Source organism: Watersipora subatra, chromosome 9 (genome assembly GCF_963576615.1).
Source record: "Watersipora subatra chromosome 9, tzWatSuba1.1, whole genome shotgun sequence".
Lineage (NCBI taxonomy): Eukaryota > Metazoa > Bryozoa > Gymnolaemata > Cheilostomatida > Watersiporidae > Watersipora > Watersipora subatra.
The window spans coordinates 45,701,811-45,721,560 of record NC_088716.1 but is presented as its reverse complement, the minus strand read 5'-3'; the positions used below and the strand labels follow the sequence as shown (position 1 = coordinate 45,721,560).

General features: G+C 34.1%; 1 protein-coding gene across 1 annotated transcript in view; it reads left to right on the top strand.

Moving 5' to 3' along the window:
- Positions 1–215: 215 nt before the first annotated feature.
- Positions 216–19,750, top strand: part of LOC137405127 (echinoderm microtubule-associated protein-like CG42247) — a 59,100-nt gene continuing 39,565 nt past the window's right edge. Inside the window, 5 exon segments of the mRNA XM_068091351.1 lie at positions 216–309; positions 8,825–8,876; positions 9,177–9,396; positions 13,811–13,870; positions 15,845–16,014. Of these exon segments, the coding sequence (XP_067947452.1) occupies positions 216–309; positions 8,825–8,876; positions 9,177–9,396; positions 13,811–13,870; positions 15,845–16,014 (596 nt within the window).

Genomic DNA, 19,750 nt, shown 5'->3' with positions numbered 1-19,750 from the left:
CACGTTCCTGTATCAATGCCAGCAATCATCAAAAACTAGAATCCTAATATGGGAGATATGGATTAGCTTGATTTTTTTGAGAAAACAGATTCCTCATAAGATCACGAAGGTGGTACTTGTACATCTTCTCGAATTTTGCAACATTTGCTATCGTCAATGCCTGGCTGCTATACCGCCGTAATTGCCAGTTACTGACAATACCAACAAAAGAGGTTATGGGCAGATGGCATTTCCAGTCAATTGTCACCAGCAGCCTCGTCAAAGCTACTGGAAGTGCCGCAGATGATGAGCCAGCTGAAACAGTTTCACGTAAGCGTGCCAACAAGGCACCATGCAAAGACATAAAGCGGGACAGCTATCATCACTGACGTATAATGGCTGAGAAAAGAGGACAGTGCAACCAGTGTACTGAAGGGTGAAGCAACATTCAGTGTGAAAATGTGATGTTCGTTTTTGTCTAAACAATGAAAGAAACTGCTTCGAGCGGTTCCATATGTGAGTTTGACAATCATTGGTAACTTTTAAGTAATTTTATTTCAGCAATTTTTTAATTCTGCTCTGATAATTGCTATATTTTGTCTGTTAAATTCTTTGTAAGTTCGTCAATATATTATTGAAATGTTTTAAATTGAATCCTTTTTAGCCCAACGTGTTAAAATTGACACATTTTAAAAAGTCATTAAAAATCTAAAGCCAGCATGAAAAAATTTTCACTCGCTCAATAACACCTTTGGGCTCCACAGGATTAAGAATGTCTGCCTTTTTCTGTTGGTAGCCAAAAAGAAAAAATAAACAAAAAAAACCAAAAGAACATAACTCCAATTCCCAAAAGAATTAGCTTAAGCCCTAATGCCACTTCTAAAACTTACAGGTTTAAAAAACAAGCCAAGTTTTGGTGGCCCACAATGCTTCACTTTTACAATAAAATCGCCTACCGTTGTTCACCGGGCTTGCTTAAAATATAACAGCAGTGGTACATGGAAGATTTTCATCATTGGTGTCACTACCAGGGATCTACCGAATGTCATGTTACCAAACGTTCTATATAATAATGATAATAATAACCACCATAAAAATAATAATAATGACATAATAATAATGATAGTAATGTTTAGCGGACACCATTTACTTTCTTGTCATCTATTGACTTACAGCCAAATATATTAACAATTTTTCAAGTTATCAAAATGGGTTATTGAATCTAGTAAAAATATGTATAATATATAATATATATATATAGTGGTTTTTAGTACAACCGCATCTGATGAGTGCATCGCATGAAACAAATTTGTAACACAATTACTAAAAGTTTACTTTCTTTTTAATATATAAAAATGTAAATAGATATAAATATTATTATCGCCTATCAACGCCATTCAAAGCAAGTTAAACTATGAGGTATAAATTAATGAAGATTAGTAAGGTAAAATTATGTCTCTTCAAAAAAAGCTCCTTTTGCACAACACCATTCTATAATACGAACTGGTAAGGTGTTGATGTCGAAGTATAAGGTGTACTAAATTTTCTAAGAAAGTCAGAATGTAATGGATGGTCACGCAGATTAGAGATACTATCTGAGTACTTTAGGTAGCAAATATCTAATAATACTGCTAGCTCCTCAGCATTAAGGCCACTTAGGTGCAAATTGTAACTGTCCAATCAGGTAGCATAATCCAAAAATATAATTTTTAAAAGCATTCCAATTGTTCTTTGCTATTCTTCAACACAAAAGGGATACCGAGTTGGAGCGGCATAATTATAACAAAATGAGAAATATACGATTCTGGTAAAAGAGTGATATGCCTTTCTGTCTTACACCTATCTCTTTGAGCTGAATCTAAGCATGAGTTGATGGTCTAGTTTCTGAGGTAATAAAGTCGACACGGCTTGACATTGCTCCTTATTTATAAAATTATAAACACAAATATTCAAGTCCATTATATTTTTTACACAAATTTTTTTGAACAATTTCTAAGCTTTATATTTGCCAAACACCTACAACACTACAAAGATAATTTTTTTCAATAATGTTTCATAGATTTATAATTGTTTCAAATATATTGCCAATTAAATATGTACAGAGATAATATAACTGCAAAGGTTTTACTATAGGCTTTTTATGTATGAAGTGTTTTATGTAAAAAAGAAACAAATTTAGGTTAGCTTTTTGTTAATGCTAATACATCTGATACCAATTGTAATATGCTTAGCTTAGCTATGAATTTGCTTTTGGATCAACCTTTTCACAATTTTATTTTTACTGAGATCATGCTCATAGCAGATTATGCAACATTTCAAAACAGGAAATAACCAAGGTAAAGTTGTATATAAAGATAAACAGTATAAATTATATCCTCGACTATTTCCCATGATGAAAGTAATGTTTTTTAAAATTGGTTCAAACAGATCTCTACAAATTTCTAAATACAGCTGCTCAGTTACTCTGATATTTAAAATAGATGGTTTTCCTATAAATTATATAAAGGAAATCACATAAAAAAATCTGAAAAAATGCTGTATGTAACATAATACAGCTTTTACATGTAATGCAACATTTTTATTTTTGTATGCTTTATTGTTATTAGTACCCTGGCGGTGTAGTGTCCGGGAGTGACCTTCATGTTTGCTGCAAAATTGTCAAATTGCTAAATTAGAAATTGTCAGGTGTAATAAATATACATACAATTATTCTACTATGTCGTGATAAAACACAGAGAATAAGTATTTGCACAAATATTCCAAAAAGCGAGGATGCAGTTAATTGCTGCAGGTGTTAGTGTTGGACTACTAAGTGGAAATTCATGAGTTTGACACCCTGTCAGAGTAATCTTTTATCCTAATCTCTAGCCTTAGCTCCAAGTAGACAGCAGAGCTGTGCTCAAGTACTTTTTTTCAGTTCAAGTAGAGTGAGCGAGTACTCAAAACAAAATTGAGTACAAGTACAAGTACAAGTATACACATGTTTCTGCCTTCCGAGTACAAGTAGAGTATCACAACTTGGTTCCGAGTACAAGTAGAGTTATCTCTCAAATTTCAAGTTCAAGTAGAGTTTTCCTTCTGAATTTAAAGTACAAGTATAGAGTACATTAATCAAATATCAAGTACTTTTTATTAAATTAAAGTAAAACGAACAAACAAGTAAAACAGCCAAATTAGCCAGTACAGGTAGGCCTATATATATAATATGATAATGATTAGGGTATGATAATAATATGATAAAATAATATGATAATATAAAAGTATAATGTCCAACTATCCCCGGGTTCTAGTTTTCTTTATTTACACTAGGCCCTGCAGCCTGTTGCATTTGCAGAAAATGAGGTTCTCCAGAACGGCATCGCTCATTGAGGCGCGATGTGGCCTCATCAAGATGCCAGACACTTCTCACAGACACTTAACTATCATACCATGTTACTTGCACAACATTTCAGTAGTCTATGTGACCTTGGATTGACAATTCAATAAGAAAAAGCCCTTGTTCCAACATACATTACACACATACAGAGTACAAACAGAGAAATTGTGGTGCTGAACAAAGCAGGTAGTACACAATAAAAATTGGATCACAGTCTAGGTAAAGTAAAGAGAAATATTATGTGTCAACAGGGAGTTGACAACTCCCTGGTGCAAGTAAGAGTAGAGTATATTTGATGTAAAGTAGAGTAGAGTATTTTGATGTAGAGTAAAGTAGAGTAGAGTATATTTGATGTTGAGTAAAGTAGAGTAGAGTATTTAAGTTTGCAAATAGATTCCGAGTACTTTCTTCCCAAGGGAGTACAAGTAGAGTATATTTATCCCCTATTATGACCCCTTCGAGTAGAGAGTAGTTGAAATCGGTACTCGAGTAGTACTTGTACTCGAATTTGTACTCGAGTAGCACAGCTATGGTAGACAGACAGACATGGCTATTATTATAGTAAAAATTGAGGCATACATATTAATGATAATACGGTAGTGTCTGCTACATAAAGAACACCTTTGATAATGGTCATTTCTCCAGCAGTCATAACACTTTAAACATTCTCAATGTTGCATGTTTGACTCTAACTGATCATAAAGTGATCTATTTTTAGACACCATTCAGCTCTTTATTAGTCTTCCTGCTTTTATTAAACATTTATATATTTTGTTTATAATATAGTGATAGCCATAAAGTTCTCTTATCACACTCACAATTACCAACTGCCTGCTGTGAATAGACTTATCACACCGTTACCTAGTCATCACTAGACAAATATACAGAGCATTTGTTTGGTTTATGCTCGTGTTTGGCTATCTATAGCATATTTATGGAACAGTTTCTTATCATCTGTGAATACACACCCCTTAAATCGCATACATTTACAGCTTTTGGTAGAAACACATCAAGATTGGCATTCCTAACAAACTGTATAGTCGACTGACACCATTTCTGCTACATCTAGAGAGCGAGTAGAGGTAAGTACTTCGTCACTCTTTTGCAGTCAAATGAGTCGGCTAAGACTGTGTTCTATCAAGTTGATCAAGTTGCATGCGAGTGTTTAAAAGATTTCTGGTTTTTGCCTGACCAGAGTCACTCCCTGAACCAGTTGAGACATGCTAGCATTTTTATTCTGTTGCAGTGGCTGGGCAATAAACAGGTTTGTTTATTCTGCACCTCTAAATGCTGCCACTGGGCATCACTGGCATAGCGCAGTGCTTTTACAGATGCTGTTTTTGGTGCTGTAAGGGTGTCCAGCTAGCCCCCAATTAATATGGTAGTTGATGGTTTAGTTGCCATTGGCCTGGCCCATGCACAGGTTGTAAATGAGTCATGATTCAGTACTTTATATGAAATTAGAAAGTTATTGAATAGCAAACTTTTGTGAAAACCTGAGGAAGAATAATACTTATGGTATAGATGATGAGAGGAAAAAAGGTGAGACAACTTTATAACGTTGAAACAAACAAAATATTTAGCTTGTATTTTATATCTACCTCATATCTACCATAACTATATCTACTGTACGTGAGAACACTTCTGCCTACTGCCACTTTAGCAATCAATCTCATAAACAAAGTCTATTGTAGCCATATAGCTAATCGCATAGACACAATTTTGCAGAAGGCCAAAAAATGGCTTTCTAACAAATAATTCAAGGATTATAAAATATTGTTTATTGACCTCAGCTGACATAAGTCTATGAAATAGAGAGTCCCTATACCCATCTGCACTTGCTGAATTATTACAATCATCTCATAGAGCTTCAGAACTTGTTACTTGACAGATGACACAAAAATAAAACTTCTGTAGGACTCTATATGCTGTTATACAGAAATTTGCTGATAAGCATAGTTGTACCAGCGATCTTCTTTTGAAAACCTCGCAGTGTTGTGAGGCCCCAATAATTCCTAAATGTATTTGAGGCTCACACTTATCTTACTGATTAGCCTAACAGCTACATTTATGCCTCAATTGAAAACTACTTCCTTTTAACTAGACAAACTAAAATAGATGGCAGAATGTTTGTTTCCATGGCAGTAACCATGTAGGACTATTGCTAGACATTAGAGCTTAGTATTATAAACTTCCTGTATGGCTAAAATCGAAATGTTTTTAAAATTAAACATTTAAGGTTTCAAATGCTACTTCCCACATATTTATTTCTCATGGTAATAATTGAGTAAAATACGAGAATACTGTAAAAGCTGCCAGAACATTTGTCTGATAATGAACTAGTCAGCATTTTTTTAAATTAGGACAACTCCTGATCTTTAACCACGTCTCCTCAGAACACATTTAGCTGCAGCATTTGGTGTATGATGCCTTACATCACTATATCACTGACACCTTTGATGATCATAGAGTCGAACGATAAGCATAGAATTTACTGTACACCGAGCTCTCAGGGGAATTGAATTATTAAATACCTATCTTTAGAGTACTCTGCATGTTAGATATATAATGTTTGTATAGCAACCGGCATAGTAAATTTCTTGAAAGTTTTTAAACGCTCTATTGATGAGGTTAGTTTATATCTTTAAATAATTAGCTATCAGGGCTGCATTCATAGCCTTAGTGAACATAGAATGTATTTGTAATAAAGAATTTCAAATAAAAGTGATTAGTTTTAACAGCTAGCCTTTGAGAAAGGGAGGTAAGCTCTGAACTCAGTCTAGCTAGCATTCAGCCTACGCTATAGTAGTAAGCCCTATGATGCCACAATTTCTTTCATACTCAATCAGATAGCATGCAGGTGGGTGTTTAAGAAGTTGGCTCTCAAAACCAGATAGTGCTCTGAAATAAAATATTTTCAGCGACCTGACCAAAAGGCCCAGAGCTTTATATATACTGCAAAGTGGCTGGAAGGTACTTTACAGAGCATATTAAAAAGTTTCCTTGAAAATAGCCTATAATATAAAAACGCAAAGTGTTTACACAGACTAACAGACACACAATGACAGTATGGGATTTGTTAATTTAAATTTCAACTCTGGTATACTAAAGAGACGCAGAGAGAAAAAAACTCTGGCCTGTGTGTTTGCCTAACAGTATTATTATGGAAAATCAGAGCAAGATTTTGTTAGTTTTTAAGTTTATGAATTTGAACTTCTTTAATTAGCATTATCATATTACTATTGAGCCATACCAGAGACAAAAAGACAATCTCACTTGATCTTAATGGTAATATTGCATATTATTGAAATGCTATATCTGCTTCACACACCCAGAGTTTTTCTCACCATATAGGCCTATACACACACGGCAACAAATAAGCCCTCACTGTATTTGTTACAAGTACAGTGATTAGTTAAAAGTCATTTACAACCTTCATTTTTTTAAACTCACTGATAGTGATCTAGGCAGCTATGGATTAAATGTAAGTTTAGTCAGGCTGAAAGCAACAGCTGAAAGTCTAAACAACTCAACAGAACTTTTGGAGTTATATAACTCATTTGATCTTTTGTGTCTTCATGTGTCAAATTTGAAAATACAAAAGCTAGCGTCTTCAAATTTGACATCTGAAGGCGCGAGCGTCTTAAACCTTGTTTAGGATGAGATTGCTTAAGATGACCATGCGCAAAATTTTATTAAATTTTATCAGACAATTTGGTAATTTTTTTACAAGTTGTGATTGTTTTTAATGTTTGAGGTGATCTGATTGCCAGGATGTTTCAAAATAAAATTCGATAAAACTTGATCATGGTTAAAATGCTCAGATTAAGAAAAAGTTTGATTATGACGTCTATAGTTGCAGAGACTGACGGAATAAAGACGCTAAACATTTCAACTTTAACACTATAGCTTATATCAGTTATCGCAACGCAACTAATGACATCATTTTGCGTGGAACTCTCTTCTGCTGTTTCAATTGCGAAGATGTTTTGTCAATATTAATCATGAAACATCCTGGCAGTCAGACTACTTCACGCACCAAAAACAATCTCAATTAATAAAAAATTATTGAAAATTTTTAATAAAATCTACTAAGATTTTGTGTGAGTTTATCTTTAATCAGTTTTTCTTTCAAGGTTATTTCAAGGTTAACAGTGAAAGTTATAAATAACCAAATTTCTGAAAGTTCACCACAAGCAGAGCAAACTCTGTTGATGCTCTTGTTGATCGGGCGCCTGAATAGGTTTTCCAACATTTAGGATATTCCGTCTATAGAGAATGAATTAACAATACATATTGGATTTTTAATTTACTTGATAGCTCGAGAGCAAACACTGCTGAGTGAAGTGTTTGCCGAGTTGAAGACACTACGGCTGACGCATTTATCCGTGAGCTAGTGACCTAGTCAGCGCAGGTGAGTGTCGCATTAGTTTAGAGTAATTCAAACAGCTAGCGGACCTTTGCTAGAAATAAGCATTATCTTGCAGCATTTTTATAAAGTACATAAATGGGTGGATACCTCTCTTGCAGGCTGTCGCTTTGACAATGACTGTCTTATGGTTTTGGCTTTATCACTGACTTCCATGCAGCTCCATTTTCCACCTTCTATTACCATCTGTTTGTGTCACCTTTATGTCAAACTTAGCTACATCTTTGTATCTCAGTCTGGGTTGGCCAAGTTTCCTCTTTTCTTTATAGACTTGTGAGTATAATATCACTCATTACCCATTCTGTGTGCATGTTTCAGCCATCTTAAGCTTTTTTTATATCAAGATGTTCATCTAGAAGCAAATGCATGTAGAGTGATTCATAATAGCCAGTCTAGGTAATTTCAACATTTTTGAAACACAGATGGCTATTACACTACTCGGTAATTACATTATGTAGCAGTTGCTAATCCTTGTTAGAAATATTCATTTGCCTTTAGGCTTTGTACACCGATGCCTTTACATAGCAGCTTCAGGTCAATAAAGCAGATCTACATTGATACTAGTTGGTGGTCTTTCTGCTAATGAAAGCTCTATTGGTTTTTAGTTTAGAAAGATCAGTGCAAAAGTTTCAACATTAGCCTCAGAGCACCAACTTGAGCACTTTTGTAAAAGCAAGCTGAGATCTAAACCGGTCGGCTACATATACATGTAATTCAAAAAATGTTTACACTGCTTGGTGTACATCTAACTTATGGAAAGAAAGCTACCGAAATTTCAACCTACTACTAATTGTAACGAATATGGTTAGGGCTTATTTGTTGCTGTACTTGTATATGATGAGAATATCTCTGGGTGTGTGAAGCAGATATAGCATATCAATAATATGGAATATTATATTACCATTAAGATCAAATGAAATTGTCTTTTTGCCTCTAGTATTTCTCAATGATAATACAATAATGTTAATAATTGTATATACCAGTTCATTCTGATTGGTTGCATTAGTGTTTTTTCGAAACAATTATTTTTATTAAAACAGGAAGTACATCAGCTATGACCTCTGGCATTACCTCGGAAAAACCTGAAGACAGGTGAGTGGCTACATAGGGATGGAAATATATTAAAACCTGTATAATGTTTGATTTTAATTTCTGTTGAAACCCTACTTTGTTCTTTCACGGTACTTTGCATAACATTCTAGAAATAAAAAACTAAATGACGATTATTTTAGATTTTAACTCATTTTTTAGGTTTCTTACTAAAAGATTGATACAAATTCTAAAAAAAACATATTCATATCTGTCTCAGTTGACTTTTAATAAAGTTTGTTTTACTTTCATCTGATATTATATGGCTGATCATGTAGCATATTTTCTCTTTTATTTGTTCAGCTATAACATACAAGATAATATAACAGTGAGGTTGGCGTCTCCTGTCTCGTCAGTATCTCTGCCAGCCTCATCTCGCAGTCTTTCAAACCATGTGAACATACCAATTGAAGTGGAGCTGTCCGACCAGCTCTTACAAAAGCTCTTACAACAGTCTGCTGACAAAAGAGTTAAACTTGGACGCATACACAAAGCCGCAAAAGATCGACAGCAGCAGAGTAAGGTAAGGTTAAAGTTCAGCTAGATATAAAACTATAATTGGGTTAATTGAAAATAGCAATTTTTAATATAAACTAGCCGTTTTTTGGAATCAATTTCCTAAATCTATTAAAGGCATAGAAAAGATGGTCAGTTTTAAGAGAGAACTCAGGTTGTATCTTTTAACATGTCAATAAAACCGATGACGACAAGCCCAACGCCGCGACTAGCTATGCTATTGCGTATTATGGGCTTCATCACTCCTCCAGCTTTTTTCTTTTGCTCAACTAATTTTGTTGATGAAAATAAATCACAAATCACGAATCACAAATTGTGGCAGCATAGATAGTGGCTATGGCTATAAAAATGAAGCAGCTCAAGAAATAGGTAGACCAATAGGAATTGGATGATGGATAAAAGCTTTGACATTGATGCAGGATTTCACTCAAGAGGTTTCATTTCTAAAACTTAATCAATTTAAAGTTACTCGTTAGTTCACCAATTTATCATCATCAATTAAAAAGAATGATTATGAATATAATATATTATATTATGAATATATTATAATATTATATATATTATAAATATAGTATTTATTATATATATAGTATATATTAAAATATATATAATATATATATATAATATATATATATAATATATAAAATTTATTCGTGTAAAACCTTAGATAAAAAACAACTTCATTACTATTAGTTTCATGTCTGTTACGCAGACATTCATCAGATAAAATTGTTTTGGTCCAACTGAGTTATATATAAGAAAGGTGTAGTTACTATAACGACTGATAGCTATGTAATTGCATTTCGTAGTGTGTATTTAGCAGAATGTCGGCATGTGGAAGCTAGCTCATTACGCTTGTTGAGTGAGCTCATTTCTGGCTTTGTGATGATTATATACTTTTCTGATATGCACAGGTTACAACGCTTGGTGGCTGGGTCGTATGGCCTTGCGTGTTGAATGATTTTCCATTTAATCGTATACGGTGTGTTCAGGCCTTTTAGCTGCCAGATGTAGTTACTAAGCTCTGTGGCAGATTGCTTTTCCTGGTGCCTGAAAGATGATATGTGGCCGCTGAATCGTGTCTTAAAGGAATTTTCTGTGAGGCCAATATAACTCTCTGTAGGTTTGCTACCGTCGTCTGCGGTGACTACAGCTTGGTAAATGAGCGACTTGCTAAGACAGTTTCCTTCGAGAGGGCATTCATTTGGTGCGCGACAGTTGCATGTTTTGTTGTTTGCTGGGTGCGTCGAGGCGTTGTTCAAAAGCTTCTTATTGTGATTGTTGATGGTTTGTTTGATGTTAGGCATGCAGCTGTAGCCAATCTTTGTGTTGTTTCTATTAAATAGCTTTCTTAGAGGGTGAGCTTTAAGCTCTGATCACTCATTGAGCACTATTTGGCAGCTTTAACACACTACTTTGGAATATATATATAATATATATTGTAAATCAATGAAACTTTATTGAAAAAATTATTTATATAACGCTGTAGGTGTTCTGTGGATAGAAAGCTATTCTAAACACAATTGTTGATAAAACTTGTTTAAAAATATATAAGAGCTGAATAGAATATTTATTTATATTTATTTGAATTTATAAGTTTAATAAGTTAATAATCTTTTTTATACACTATTTATATTCGAATAAACGAAGTAAAATGTCAAGCCATGTCTACTTTATTATTTTAAGAACTAGACTGTCAACTCATGCTTTGGTTCAGCTCATATAGAAATAAAGGTGTTAAACCAAAAGCCTACTACTTTTTAAAAGGATACTAAATAATATGAAAACAATGTTGACTTTACGATTATTCATGATCTCAAGCTAGAACAGTTTGATCTAAATACAAAATGCGTTTGAAGTTCCATTGAATAGAGGTTATTTATTTGGGATAAAATATCGGTGCTTGACAGAATTACTAAATTTCCATACAGGGATAGAGTAGCGACACTTCTTCCTATGGTGTTGCAATGTCACCATGGAAACAGTCATGATACCCTCATTCTATCATGATTCAGTGTCGGTGTTTGGAAGCGGAACACCCGTGCAATGCGCCATCTTTGTGCCATAGGAATGGAATTAGTGACTAACGACGTCGCACTTGTGTGCGGCACAAGTTTTGCTTACCTGCTGCTTCAATTATTGCTCTACCATAGCGCCCTATGGACACACAATCTGCTTGTAGGCCCAGCATAGTGCTTCAGCACTGACGTGCCCAAGTTTTGTTACATGTGTCCTACATATGCTTCCATGATATGCTATGCGTTGGCAACAATGGGTTATGTAAGTGTGTGTAAACCATAGACCTATTAACTATATACTATTAACTATACTTAATAGTATATACGTAGTTAATAGGTCTATGGTGTAACCGCTGTCTAATAGAGACATGTAACCGCTAGAGAATACTGAATTTAGTTCATTCAAAAGTAACTGAGAGAATACATACTAAAAGATTTTCAGAAGCAACATAAATGTCCTGTAACATTAATTCAGAGACCTTACATAATAGACTACCACGCTCTAGCAAAATAAAATACTTAACTTGCCTGGTAAAAGATTCTTACATAACAGTAAATAACTTTTATGAAAAGATTTTTCAAGTAGCTGTACTTAAATAAATTGAGTTTTCCAGACCTATTCTGACCGATACGCCAGCAATAGGATAAAGGTGTGAGAGATTGTCATGTGTAGTAAGTGTGTGCCCAATAACTCCGCAATGTAGCCAGAGGGTTGAGTGATGCATATGGTAGCACACCTGGCTGCTAAACCGAATGTGTAAGTTGGAAACCTGTGGGATAAAATGTTTTTTCCAACATTTAATGGTGGCTTTAGACAAATGGGTATATACAGCTCTTATTATAGTAAAGAATAGTATGCTGATGGTCCCATGCGGATGGCAGCATACTTATTACATGCGGTAGTAATGATAAGTATGTGCACAATTATTCTACATTGCACACAGTGTGTGAACTCTGCACACTTCACCAGATATAGGTAGTGAAGTGATGCAGCTGTTGGTGTGCTTAGCTGCAAGACTGAAAATGCAGGTTTTGTTTCCTAGGCGTAGCATTTTTGCTAATGCTCTTAGCGTGTCTTCAGACAGGCAAAGGGACAGGGCTTTTATTATAGTAAAGGTTAAAAGTTGGTTGTTTTACAGATTTTTGGCTGTCAGCTAAAAACTTAAAATAGCATTGAGCTATTTTCATACACTACAATCAGGGTTCTACCATGGATGTCTTGTATGATGCTAATACCTGCCTGTGATCTGAAGAATTGTTTGGGGTCAGAGTACAAGTAACATTTGCCGTCATCTCTAATGTGTATTCTATCTTTTTTCAAACTTTCACTCCTACAGCAGTAACATCGATAACAACCTTTCAATAACTTGTATGTAGATATTCTTATGTCAAGTATGGTTGCATCCTCGAGCAGTTTAAATAACAAATATTTAAATTACGTCAGATCACTGGCATGACACACAGGATGTTGATATTATTGACCTAATCCGGAAAGACCTTTTTCAAATAAATTTCAATGACTTGCGAAGAATTTACGCTGAACACTGCTTCTATTATCTTGAACTGTATTACTTGTCAATACAAGTCAGCTGTAAGCATGGATACACACATTCAGAGCTATTGATTCTGGTATACTAAAAATGCAAATAATTCATTACGCTGAAAGCCGTGGTTGATATCTTCTGATACAAGTCAAGTGATGCTTGGTAGAACAAGTGCTAGGTCAGCATGTTCTTTAACACTTCTGATCTTGTACGCATCATATGCATTTTTAAATGTTTAGAAGTTATCTAAAACTATTGTAGTTAGTTCTGTATTTCAACCTTTATAAGGTAGATGGTTGTATACGAATATCCAACATGTTTGAAAGTATGTATTTCTTGGCTTTATTTAGCTTCACTAAAAAGAATATAAAATTTTCGACATATATTTGACTTTAAAGGTTTGTTAGTACATGCGCTTTATTATGTAAGTGGGTAATCCTTTGAAGATGGAGTATGTTTGCTTAGCTTACTGCAAGCAGAGACTGTAGGTGTTTTAAGAGCCATTGTTATATAAACAATAGCTTTGTGATTTTGGCTGGACATATCCGAGTCCAATGGCGAGTAAACCTCAACGACTGGAGAAAATGCCCAGTTGCGCGGAGAGAAATTTACAGTTAGATGCCACTCCTGCTAATCCAATGACCTTCCTTCAGAATTGAACCCCAATTTGTTGTTTGTAAATCAGGGGGTTCTAAACTACGGCTGGTCTCTAACAGATATAGTTTAGGTTGAACAGTGTATTTAATCCTGCAAGCACAAATACCGTTGCCACACCACATCGTATATACTATAATATTGTTGCTAAAATAATTAGCCAGTTGTTATTTTATATATCTTATGTATTTTTATGTACTTGAAGGGTTTGAAGGATGGAACGAGGGAATATCCTCATTTTTACTCAGACAGATCACTCATCAAGGTAGGGATTAGTGGATACTGGGATAAAAAGTTTAAGGAACACACAGCATCTTCACATGAACATCAAATGTAGTTTTAATTCTTTGTTAATTTGATTCTTTGTGGTAGTATGTAGTAAGGGGTACAGCTTGATAATACTTTTAGTAGCTATTGTATTTGGTGAAACGTTTAGTTTCTCAGTTAGTTCATCACAAAAATTCGTGCTGGTTACTTTAAGCTAAAAATACTGCCTTTGCAATAAAATCAGGAAATAAGGACATCTGTCTGTTGTAAATGCTATCTGAATATCTGCTATGAATATGCTATTAGCATATGCGTAGCAGACATTCATATGCCATATAAAAAGACGGAAGTCATTATTTTCTGATTTTATAAACTTATATTTATAAATCTCAGAGTTTGTGTGTCGGTACAGTATGTGTGTAGTTTGGTAAGTCCAGTTATAGCCATTAAAATCCTGAAATTAAAAGCTCCCATTCTGCTGGATTTGAACCCACAGAAAACACAACCGAAGGTTGGTAATCCAATTATCTAACCACAAGTCTACGATGGCTCTTACGAGCCGTGGTTCTTACTATATACTGTGTACACCCATTTCTCGATTGCATGTGCTAAATGGCCTATTCATTGAAACTCTATGAACTTTACTCAAAATTAAAATTTGGCGATTGTATCTCAGTTCAGCTTCATCCGTTACGGTTAAATGGGTTCGCAAACAGATAAGTGATAAAATTTTAGTTAAAGGTTTATTAAAATGCACACCAAAACTTCCTTCAAGTATGTTTTAAGTGAGCTAAATTCATATAAGTTAGATTCAGTGTTTATGTTACACACTTGTCTTGAGGGTAAGAACTCTGCATGTAGTGCATTGTAATGTTACATTTTCTTGCAGATCATAGCAACAGGATACACTAAAGTTATTGTAGGTAACTGCAGCTAATAAGGGTAACATATTGGTTTGTTAGTATTTTTGAATGATGATCTTGGTGATTTTTACCAGACAGTGATTGCATTAGATAATGACTATAGGTTTTTATACCACTCTATACGTCTATACGATATTTTCGCCTTATGATGCCAACACTGAAACGGACTAAAATCATATAATCGCATAAAAAACAATTTTTCATGGTAATCATAGCAAAACAGACTATATTTAGCCATTACTTGCTAATTATTTCACACTTACATTTAAACACCTTTACAGCTTTATTTTTGTCTAATTTATTTCAACAAAACACTTTTAACAAACACATTTTATGGCGCCTTTGGTTATGTCTCAGTAGGATAGCGATTTTTAAGTAAAAAACTGATGTCAAAAGTTTGTTTGATGACATTTAATCTAAAGTTGAATTCACATAAAATATCATGAGATTATATCAGAAAATATCAGTATTTTTCAATCAGTGCAATTGCCTTTGATGTTTGAGGTGAACTGACTGACAGGATGTTTCTAGATTGAATTGACAACATCAATGTCACTAGTTGCTATAACTGATATCAGTGTATGTGTTCAAGCTGTAAGATTATACATCTCTGTTTTGTCGGTTTCTATGCAACTCTAGATGTCATAATCACACTTTCGCTTGATTTGAGCGTTTTAACCGCAATCAATTTTTGTCGATTTGTCTCAAACATCAAAAACAATCGTAAATAATAGAAAAATACTGATACTTTCTGATAAAATCTACTAAAATTTTGGATGAGTTCGTCTTTAAACAAACAATAAACTTGAAGGATAGTGCTTAAACACAATGCCACTTTACAGATATTCAACCAGTCTGAAGCAAATTCAGACACATATATATTATAGCATAGAGACGAATTTAGTAAACTGATCCAATTTCAACCTTTTTCTTTTTATCTGTGATATGTTATATAGGTCTTACTTTACCCTTTAACAATTAATCGTTGATACGTACATGTAAGAATGTGGTACCAAGTGACAGTTACAACTCCATCATTTATCTTTTAGATAGAAAAACTCCTGACAGCTATAAAGGACGATGTATCAGAGCTGCAAAATAGCAAATCTGACGCAGCGCTTAAGCAAACATCCGAAAGCTTAACGGGAACCCAAGCAAGAAATGTATTGGGTAAACTACCAGCAGGCAGAAGAGCCAAGAATGAAACAGCAATACCAAGGCAAGGGTTTTGGTAATTTTTTGTTCTTTCGAGCTAGCAGTTTCTATTCATAGCAGTAGCATAAATTTTTGTTTCCAAAAGGCTACTCTACATGTTGAAAAGTTGTTAGGTTAACAGAAAGCTAAACCAAATTTGTGTTTTTTATATGGAAATATAAACAGTACACAAAGGTACATAGAGTTTTTTCCAACACCTGCATATCCACCATAGACTGTTATTCATAGTGCAAAATTATGCCCTAAATACTAAATTAAATTTTAACCAACATCGTAAATTGTCAGCATACAGCTATATGCATGCCTAAATTCACTGGTTAGACTGTAACTTTGGTGTTGAGCTACAACTTTAATGGCATATCGTCGATGAGCCAAGTTTAAGGTAATTCAAGTCACATCTTATAAATTCAGAAAGAAAAATGACAAGCTATTACGCAAAGGTATCATCAGTTTTTGCTCTTGACTTGTCATCAATATTTCATAGAATCTCATAAAGCGTATATGCGAACAAGTTATGAAAACAATGTTTAAAATAAAAATCAATGTGTACATAGAAAGATTACCAACTGAGAGTCGACTATCTCTGGAGAGATATTCAACCAATCTAGACTAAAGTTAGTTTATACAGTCACTAGAATAGCAGAAAATTGAAAATATTTTGCTTACTCATGGCAGATACTTATGTTTGAATGGCAAAAGAAATCTTTCTTGTGAATATTGATTGGTATTATAAGCATAGTAAAAAAATGGCATGCATGAGTTCTTTAAGGTCAAAAACTGTCACACATCAATATTTATGAAGTAAATTAAACCAAGATCAAATTGCAAATCCACTGCTGCAACAAATGTTAGTCATGGACACTAATCGACCTACAACTTTGCTTTGTAACTTTAGAAAAAAGCAAATATAGGTATGTTTCGTAACTTGAGAAAAAAATAATTATAAATTTGCTTAGTAACTTTAGAAAAAACAATTACAGGTTTTGCTTTGCAGTATAAATAATTTATAATATAACTCTGATATATTTATTTGTTTTGTAAACGTTGTCTGATTGTGTTAAATATTAGATGAAATGTTTTCTTGGTAAAATCCTGTAGCTTAACCTTTATATTATTTTTGTAAATATTTGCTTAGTAAAAAATATTTAAGACAGTTATAAATTTATGCAACATAATCAAAAAAGTATTTATGTAAGGCTGTAGGTGTTCTGTAGCTATAAAAATAGTCTGAATATCATTCTTAGAAACACCTGTATAAACATATATAATGGACTTGAATATTTGTGTGTGTTTATAATTATATAAAAACATTTATAATTAATAGTTATGTCCAATTATATGATATATAATGTTAATAATTGTTTATAAAATTTCAAGCCATGTCGAATTTAATATCTCAAAAACTAGACCAACTCATGCTCTAGTTCAGCTCAGAGAGTTTGGTGTAAAACAAAAACGCCTATTGCTCCTTTACTAGAATCGGATATTGTTCATTCTGTCATATGCTGCTCGATGCCGTTATTCTTTTATATTGAAGACTGATAAAAAAGTTAAAACACTTTCGAAAATTTTATTTTACGATTATGCTACTTAATATGAGTGTTTTGATCAGCGTCTGAATGGTCAAAATGCTGTTGAGCTAATTGTGTTATTAGATAGTTTTTGTTTAAAACCCTCTGATCACATCTTTAATCTGGTTGACAATCCATTATATACCTACTTCGCCGGAAACTCTCCTGCATCCTATAACAGACACCAACAACTTGCCAATCTACAACGTAGAACAGCGCTATACAAAAAAGATTTTTTCTGATAGACAACATTTTACCTTGCTCTGTATTATGTTTTGTCTCATGGCCGAACTTGCTTTGAAAGATATTGACCAGCAGTAACAAAGTCCATCTACATTTACATGTATATTCATCTCCGCATTTATCTTTTTGTCCACATTGTTAAACCCTGTGTCCAATTATAGCAATTAAAATCAAGCAATGAAAAATCAGCACAACACTGGATTTGATCTTGGGACCTCCAAATCTAGACATGACCAACTTAACCATTAACTACACAAAATACAAGAGACTAACTGGGCCAATAGTCATTACATTGGTTAAGATACTCGCACTTGAAGCGCTTGCTTGAGGCTAATAACTAGCACTGTTGATCGTTAAAGGTAACAATTGTTAAGCTGACCAAGAACCCGGGTATTATTTTAATAAAGATTTTAGTAAAGATCTGGCTTTCTAGGTAAGTTGCTCAAAATCATTAGGTGATTATTCTATTTCTTCTAAAGCGCCAAGCATTTGGCCGGTCTTTTATAAATCTAAATGTTTGTTGGTCTGTGGTCTGTATGTCCAGTTATAGCAATAAAGTTGTACGAACAAAAAAACTGCTTTGCACAAGAACTGAACTTGAAAACACCAGTTTTGCAGACAAGCTTGCCAATCACTATGCCACACACCCACCTTGATATGCAGTGGAATAATTGTAGACATAGTTATTACACCTGCGAATATTTATTGGCAATTGGTTAAAATAAGTTTAAACTTGAACTGCTAGGAAAAAATGTGCCCAGAAATTCCCAAAATGCTATAAAACTTAAATATATATATAAATCTCAAAGTTTGTCTGTGTGTATGTGTGCATGTGTGCGCATGTGCATGTGTGCACATGTGCACATGTGCATGACTGCATGTGTGCAGTGCATGAGTGCACGAGTGCAGTCGTACACACGTACACTTGTACACACGTACAATCGTACACTCGTACACACGTACAGACGTACACACATACAGACGTACACTCGTACACACGTACACTCGTACACTCGTGCACAAGTGTATGAGTGTACGAGTGTACATGTGTACGTGTGTACGTGTGTACGTCTGTACGTGTGTACGTGTGTACGTGTATGCGTGTGTAAATGGTAATAGCAAATGTTGTATATGTTAAATAAAAATAAGTTTTTTACCGAAAGACTTTTTTATTCCCTGGGCAACGTCGGGCATTCACCTAGTTTATGTATACTACCGAATGTCGAGGGGTGCACTGGTAATAAAAACTGGCCTATAAACATTCACAGGTAACATAGTTGCCATTGGCTAAGTTCACTGATTATCCAATGGCAAAATTATCAACTTGGCAAATTTAAGTAACTTAAGCTAGTATACCGCTAAATTTACTATAATAAGAGCCGTGAGTTGTAATGGCCATAAAGACCACAAAAGCTGTGAAGCCAGTTCCAGTGATGGTAGGCGTCACACAACATTGTTGTGCATATTTTAGCCAATGTAATGACTATAAGCACTATTATTCAATTGTATTCCAAGGAGCCTGTGTGGCTTAATGCTTGTCCGCTTCCAGAGCTGGATGTGCCGAGTTCAAATTCAGAGCACAGGGCATTTTTCATTGCTACAACTTTATTGCTATATATGAACACACAACAGACAGACCAACAGATAAGCGACCAACACTGAGATTCATCTATATAGATAGAGCACAAACTTAATTAAACTTACTGCACACACAGAAATAAACAAAAAATTTCGTTTGAAAGCTAGAATGGTTAATGTTGTATATGTTGATTAATAATAATTTTCCTTGAAGAAACCTTTTTTGTTAACCATGCAATGCGAAGCATTCAACTACTGTCTATCTATTATATAGCAATCATATTGAGAAATCATAAGTGGAATTGTCGTACCTCGGCAAAGAAGACAACTTTTACTTTGCTTGCTCGA